Source organism: Otolemur garnettii, unplaced genomic scaffold, assembly GCF_000181295.1.
Source record: "Otolemur garnettii isolate 467f Iridium unplaced genomic scaffold, OtoGar3 scaffold00100, whole genome shotgun sequence".
Classification (NCBI taxonomy): Eukaryota; Metazoa; Chordata; class Mammalia; order Primates; family Galagidae; genus Otolemur; species Otolemur garnettii.
The window spans coordinates 5197299-5204609 of record NW_003852495.1 but is presented as its reverse complement, the minus strand read 5'-3'; the positions used below and the strand labels follow the sequence as shown (position 1 = coordinate 5204609).

Genomic DNA, 7311 nt, shown 5'->3' with positions numbered 1-7311 from the left:
GCGCGGCTGCCCCCCGCCCGCTTCACGCGGCCCTCGGGCCTCCTTCCCTGAACAGCCGCCGCCGCCGCGACTTTTATTTTTAACACGGCCCGCCCTGGATGGCCGCCGCCTGTCCCCTGGATCACCGGCTCGCGCGTCCGCCGCCCAGCCTAGCCCTGTCCGGCGGCGGATCGCTGTTGCAGCAGCCGCGGCTTTCTATTTTTCCCCCTTTTTTTTTTCCTCCTTTACTTGAGCTGCGCGCGCGCGGCGGCGGCGGCGGCGCGAGCCCGGGGCCGACGCGCGCAGGGGGAGGGCAGCCCCCGGGGAGCGCGCGCGCTGTCTGTCTCCTCGGCAGGCGGGCGCGCGCGTGGGGCCCGGGTCTCGGCGGGGCGCGAGGTCGCCGTCGCTGCCACCCGCGGCCCCCGGGGCCCGCCGCGCGCTACCCAGGTGGAATGCGGGCCCTAATGGAACGTCGGGGCACCCGGAGGAGGGGCTCAGGTCGCTGGGGACCAGGCGGACCGCCAGGGTTTAGGGGACAGTAAAGTAGGTCGAGGGGGAGGGGTAAGTGGGTGGACGGGAGGGGGCGCGCGCGCGCTCCCGGCGGCCCGGGAGCTGTGCGCGGAGGACCGGGGCGCATGCGCACGTCCGGGCGGGGCTGGTGCGCGCACGCAGAAGCCAGGCGGAGAAGGCGTGGGGCACGTATTCCTGGCCTGGGCAGAGGGAGGAGGCTGCGGGCGGACAGTGCCTTCCTCCCGAGATTGGACGCAGCTGCCTCCCACCTTGCGCAGCAAAACAAACACTTCTCTGGAGACTTTCGCCTTGTGATTATAAATTTTATTTAGACTTAAGAGGGGAAGACCTTCATCAATGTTACTTCCAGTTTTAAAAAAAAGATACAAAAAAAGATACAAAAAACGAGAGATCAGACGACTAGACTTTCGCGACTCAGGGCCAAGTTCTGCAAAGGAGAAAAAAAAAGTATGAACTGGGGGGCTCCGGAGGAGAGGGGTCCAGGAAGGGTCTTAAAGTCAGAGGGCTGGTCTCACCTTCTTAAGCCTCCGCTCTCGTGAGGACTGGGAGTCCGTCTCAGAGTAAGGGGGAGGCGCTGGGGGATAGTAGGCCTCCTTTTCTTCCTCTTCCTCCCTGTAAGGTCTCCTCCTCTCCCCAGACCCTTTTTTCCTCAAGGCCTCTTCCAGTAATCTCCCATCATATTGAGGGTCCTCAGACCTGGAATTGTTGTCCCGAGGGTCCTGGGACCGGTGGGGGTAGGACCTGGGATCAGCGTGAGGACGATCCCTAGACCTGTCATTGTAGTGGGGATCTCGGGAGTGAGGAAAGTCCCTCAAGTCGTCTGGGTCATAGAGGTCGTCACGGCTGCGGCTTCTAGGGGGCGTGTAGGCCCGGCCTCGCCTCCCTCTACCTGGAGGAGACCGCCTCCCTGACTCAGAAGACCCTGGCCTGGTGAGGTCGTCCAGAGCATCCACAGAGTGGGCCCGAGGACGTCCAGCCCTCCAGCCACTTCCTGGCCGCTCTGGAGGGGGCTCCTGCTCCCATCTCCTGGGACTCCTAGGAGAGCGACGACCCCACTCCTCATCCCTGATGGGGGTGAGGGCAGGGACCCGGGAAGGCCGAGATCTCCAGTCGTCCTCATGAAGGGAGGTAACTTCACTCATGGCTGCAAGGAAAGGGGGAGGTGTCACTGCTGGAGGTAGGCCAGGAGCCTGAGGTCCTCCAGCCGTGTCACCCTATTGACTCATACCTTCTCTAGGGGCCATGGTAGGAAAGTAAGGACTACAACAGGAATTGCAGCAAGTATCCCTGGGACAGGTATCAAGATGTCATGCTTCCCTTCCCTCCTCCCCCAGAAGCCCTCAAACCCCAGGGCTCCAGCTCACCCCGCTCCACACGGCCATTCGGGGGGCCTGGTCGAGAAGGGTCAAAGTTGGCCAGCTCTTTCTCCATGTAATACAGGACCCGCATGGAGTCATCCTGCTGGTTGGCCTGTATCCTGTAGCCGCTACGAACTTCTAGGGACAAAGGGTTGGAGGTGGTCAGGTTGAAAGGAAGGATGCCAGCTCAGTCCTTTCCCCAGCAGGCACATCCAAGCTCAGGATGATGGGTTCTCACCTGAGGTCACAGTGCTGTCCACATCACGAAGCAGGGGTACCTGGGAGCTGTGGCCGCCGACTAGGAGAGACTGGCTGTCAGTGGCTGTTCACCTGGAGCCAAACCCTTCGTTCCCACCCCTGCCCCCACCCAGCTCCTCCTGCTTTCCCCAGGCCTCACCTGAGCTGCTTCTGTCAAAGTCACCAGGGTACCCGTTGTAGACAGGGCCCATGGGAATAATGGCTGGTGGGGGTGGGGTCTTGGCTGGGGACAAGTGGCCATAGGTGCTGGGGGCGTAGATGCTTGGGACTCCTGAGGTGGCTGCTTTACCAGCAGCATACACTAGGAAGACAAACACAGTTACATGAGAAAGTGGGCAGGAGCCATGCTGCCCTCCACCCACAGGGGTTCTGGAGGGACAGGGGCCTAGACCTTCCCAGTACCCCCGGTGTTGTAAAGCTTCCCTATGGACTTGGGTCCCTGATGGTCTTCATTCCATTTCTGCAGCATTCCCGAGGCTAGGGGACATCAGAGATGTCCTGTGTGATTCCTCACAGAAGTTTTAGAACAGGCAGCGCACACCAGCAGCCCACAAACCCAATGTGGCAGACAGGCATGTTTAGCTTAACAGTATGGTGGTTTGCCAACACTTGACCATCAAAAGTTTTACATGAAATTCCCACTCTCCAGCTGACTTATTGGAAGATGTGCCCACCCTGGGCCTGCTTACAGGGCAATAGCGGGCAAAGTTGTCCCCCACCCATTTTCTTTCTTTTTGAGAGAGTCTCTGTCTATGCTAGAGTGCCATGGTGTCATAACAGCTCAAAGCAACCTCAAACTCCTGGGTCCAAGAGACCCTCCTGCCTCCGCCTCCCGAATACCTGCCTGGCTCATTTTTCTACTTTTAGTAGAGAGATAGGGTCTTGCTCTTGCTCAGGCTGGTTTCAAACTCCTGAGCTCAAGGGATCCTCCCACCTCAGCCTTCCAGAGTGCTGGGATTACAGGTGTGAGCTGGAATCGAGTACCCACTTTGGTGACTGAGCCCCTGTTCTAGAAAAACGAGTTATCTGGAAGGAGGCACTGCTCACTTTGTGCTCGTACATGCTGGGTCCTCCCCACCAGGTCACCTTCCAGACCCAGAGGTGGTGGAAGTCAGTCTGAGACAGGAGCCTCAGTAGTTAGTTAACTTACCAGCCCTGGCAGAGCAGCAGAATACCTCCTAGTGCTTCCAGCTCCCAGGCCGCACCCAACTCCCAACACCCACCTCCCAACACCGTCCCACCCACCCCTGCCCCCAGGCTCTAGGCTTGACAGCTCATGGGCAAATCCTCCTTGTTTTTCCTCCTCCTGGTAAGGCACTAGGTAGTCGCTTCCTCCCTGGGACACTAACAAGAAAATGGAAGGCAGAGATGGGCTCAAAGTTTCCCTTCACCTCTGTTTTGGAACCAGAAGGCTAAGTACATGGCCCTACTTAGGAGAAGCGGCATCACTGGCTCAGAAAACATGCCATTTTATAGTTAGCAGAGGGCAGTGCTGTCCCCTGTCGTGTGTGGGACAAAAGTGATAGGCTTCCTGTCAGGAGTTAACAGGAGCTCTGGCTGGGGTGGCAGGGTCCCAGGATGGGGGGAGTGTGCTGCTGGGACAGAAGAATGCCGCCCAGGCCCAGTCCTAATCAGTGGGCTAACTACAAAGTTGGTTGTAGCCCATCTGTGAAATAGACTAAAACCCACTGCCCAAGCAGGAACCTCTCAGCTAATCACAACAACAGAGGGGAGAAGGTGGCCAGGATGAGCCCACAGGAACCAGTGGAACTTTTCCAGAGGAACTAGGATGCCCACCACTGATACCAATGACTACAAAATCAGCCAGCAAGGATTGTGCCTCGTGTCTGGTCCTGGGCATTTACAGATGGTATTCCCTTAATGCTCCCAGCACCCCAGGAGACTGGGACCTTCCAGAGAAGGAACAGGGCTCAGAAAGGGAGTGCTGCTTGTCTGAGGTCACCCAGTGTGTGTGGCGGGGCTCCCAACTGTTTCCTAGGCCCTCAGTCACTGCTGAGTGTGACAGCAGCAATGCCAGACAACCCGTGTGCATGGTATATCATATATAAACCAAGTCATGAGCCAAGGGCTGTGCACCTGAGTTTGCCAAATCTCTAGGTGTACCTAGTCCATCAAGCTCTTCCACAAGCCCCATCTCATGGTGGAGGACACACAGCCTGAGGCTGTAATGGTTGCCTGGTGACTGCTCCGTGGATGGTGGGCAGAGATGCTGGTCTACTCAGACATTCCACCAAAGGAAACTAGGGACTAGTCATCTGTTGTCCCCAAGGAAGGGATGGAAATAGGGCAGTAGCTTGAGAGGACTCTCTTCTCTTGCCTTTCTGTTTGGTTTGCTTCTCCCCCCTTCAGCTCTGGCCCCAGGTCCGCTCTTAGCCCTCCACAGGTGCCCACTCTGATTATTTCCTTGCTGGGTAAAATTGTAACATTTGTGTGGACACATGCTTTTAAAAATTTACTTAACTTATGTGGTGCTATAAGCCTTGTTTGATGTCTTATCTCTTTCCCTTAAGATTCTGTTATTTATTTATTTATTTTTGAGACAGAGTCTTGGTCTGTTGCCCTGGGTAGATTGCTGTGATGTCACAGCTCACAGCAACCTCAAACTCTTAGGCTCAAGCAATCCTCTTGCCTCAGCCTCCTGAGTAGCTGGGACAACAGGTACTTGCCACCACACCCCACTAGTTTTTCTAATTTTAGTATAGATGGGGTCTTGCTCTTTCTCAGGCTGGCATGGACCTCCTGAGCTCAAAGGATCCTCCCACCTCTCCATGTCCCAGAGGGCTAGGATTATAGGCGTCAGCTACCACACCCAGCCAAGATTTTGTTTTTAAAGAAAGCTTTGGCTTGGCACCTGTAGTTCAGAGGGTGCCAGCCACATAAACTGGAGCTGGTGGGTTTGAATCCAACCTGGGCCTGCCAAACAACGGCAAGAACTACAACCAAAAAAAAAAGAGCTGGGCGTTGTGGCGGGCGCCTGTAGTCCCAGCTACTTGGGAGGCTGAGGCAAGAGAATCACTTAAGCCCAAGAATGTGAGGTTGCTGTGAGCTGTGACACCACAGCACTCTACCAAGGGCAACAAAGTGAGACTCTGTCTCAAAAAAAAAAAAAGAAAAGAAAGAAAAAAGAAAGCTTTACTTCCATGTGAATATTACCTTATACTGTTGGGCATCATCTTTTTTGCCATATACACGGATTATACCAGCAAAAGAAAAAACTCAAAATAAGTGAGAATTAAAAAGTAATTGAAAACTAGAGTAAAGCAATGATAATCTGAAATAGCAGACCCTCCCCAGCCTGCTTTCTCCCCAGTTGCTAACCCCATAACCTCCAGACCAGTGGCGCCAACCCAGAGGGCAGGTGGACAGCCACCTCTTCCTACCCACCCTGCTCCAGGCCCAGGAAGGAGGCCAGGTTGGGGTGGGCACTCGAGGAGACTTACAGGCCTCCGGGCAGCAGCACTTGTCTGGGCAGCAGGGGCACCTGACGTAACAGCAACAGGTGTGCGGGCAGCACTGACACCAGCAGATGCCCAGGAGGAGGAAGAAGAGGAAGACGGCCAGGCAAACCATGACCACAAAAAGCCAGTCTGCAGAGAGAGGAGAAGAAGTCCTGAGCCAGGAGGTCTGGGAGGGGACAGGGATGGACAGACTGAGCAGGGCAGCGCAGAGCTGGCGCAGGGGACTATGTATGAAGCTCGTGGGGAACCTGCAGCCCTTGCTTGTTCTCTGTGCCAGAGCCCAGGCTCAGCAGCAGAGGGCAGGTCACCACTCTATAGCCCAGGCCAGTCCCCAGATTAGGGCCCTCTTCTGGGTTTAAACACGTAAGACAGAAAGCAACAGGCACCCTGGCCGGAGCAAAGCAGACAGTTGCGTCTGTGAGGGAAGAAGAGAGCCAGATGCCCAGAGACCCCTGTTTGAAGAACACTGCAGGTGCCAGTCACAGGATCCCCTGCCTGCACCCCAGGACCTCTTCAGTCCGCCCTGCCCTCCCCGAGGCCCAGAGCCAGGTCACTACATGCCACGCAGTTGAGTCAGGCCAGGTTAGCAGGGGGGCCACAGCGAGCAGGGTTTAGTGGGGAGGGGGGAATACCCAAGTCAGAAGCAATGAACAGTGTGTGGAAACTCCTGAGAGAAGTCCCACTCAGGACTCCACCCCCCCATACCTTCCAAGGGCCCCGCCTGAAAACCAGGTAAGAGCTCAGCCACCCCAGAGGTCCTCCCTGGAGGGACAAAAGAGAAACAGGAGATTATGCTGGTAAGAGCCAGCCCAGGCTGTCCCTGCCCATCATCCCAGCTCCAGGGCCGTCAAGTCAAAGGTGTGCCCTGGAGTGGGAAACAGCTGGTGGCCTAGGAGAGTCCTACTATGTGACTCTTACTCTCCACCCCAGCCCAGATGTGGGTGCTGGAAGGTGTGAAAACTTCCATCACATAATCCATAGCTCTCACATTACAAAGGGTTCAGCACATACCCCAGGGTGTTCTGAGGACTTTATCTCGCCCTGGGTACCCCATCTTCCTCCTCATACATGAGTCCTAGCACTTCAAAGGGCCCCACCCCAGGTGACAGGGACAGTTCTATTTCCTTAGGCAGAGTAGGCGTAGTGCCCTATGGCCCATGAAAATGTTTTACTTTTATTTTAAAATCTGAAAAAATGTATAATAATGAATTGTCTTTATAACAACACAATCCCCCAATTTTTTTAAGCAGAGGAAGAGGGCCACAAAGGCAAAAAGTCAAATTTGGTCCCAGTTCTATGACCCGAGGGACTGAACCCAGTTTACGCATCATGTCACAGATAAACGTCTCCCACCTGTGCCACCCGTCAGGGGCCCAGGAGCTCTGTGCCCACAACCCTTGTGTCTCGGGGCTTCCACACAAACAGTCCTGTACCCACAAAGCCCTCTCTGGGGCTCACTTGTGTGGCACCACCTGGCCCCAAAAGGCAGGACCCATGTCAGTCAGTGGCTCTCAGAGTAGAGTCTGGCTACTCAGCCAAGAGTAGTATTTTCCTAACAACACTAAGACACTATTCGCCTTTTTTACTCTTCTTCTCTCATGAGTGTACAGTGGAGTTTTCCCAAGGTTCTGTGACAAGATGACATCATTGCCCTGTTGGCTAGTGGATTGTGTGCTAAAAATTTAAAATTTTCCTCCTTTCTTCTT

At 55.3% G+C, this 7311-nt stretch overlaps 1 protein-coding gene across 6 annotated transcripts in view; it reads right to left on the bottom strand.

Annotated features, from left to right (window-relative positions):
- Positions 1-796: 796 nt before the first annotated feature.
- LSR (lipolysis stimulated lipoprotein receptor) overlaps positions 797-7311 on the bottom strand; it is a 15075-nt gene continuing 8560 nt past the window's right edge. Inside the window, exons 4-10 of one of the 6 annotated variants that reach the window (XM_012809133.2) lie at positions 6311-6367; positions 5588-5734; positions 2266-2427; positions 2107-2166; positions 1875-2006; positions 1026-1654; positions 797-937 (exon numbers count right to left, since the gene is read on the bottom strand). In XM_012809133.2, the coding sequence (XP_012664587.1) occupies positions 902-937; positions 1026-1654; positions 1875-2006; positions 2107-2166; positions 2266-2427; positions 5588-5734; positions 6311-6367 (1223 nt within the window). In that variant the 3' untranslated portion in view covers positions 797-901. The remainder of the gene's footprint in view (positions 938-1025; positions 1655-1874; positions 2007-2106; positions 2167-2265; positions 2428-5587; positions 5735-6310; positions 6368-7311) is intronic. The other 5 variants (XM_023516901.1, XM_012809134.2, XM_023516903.1 and 2 more) reach the window with 5 other exon arrangements.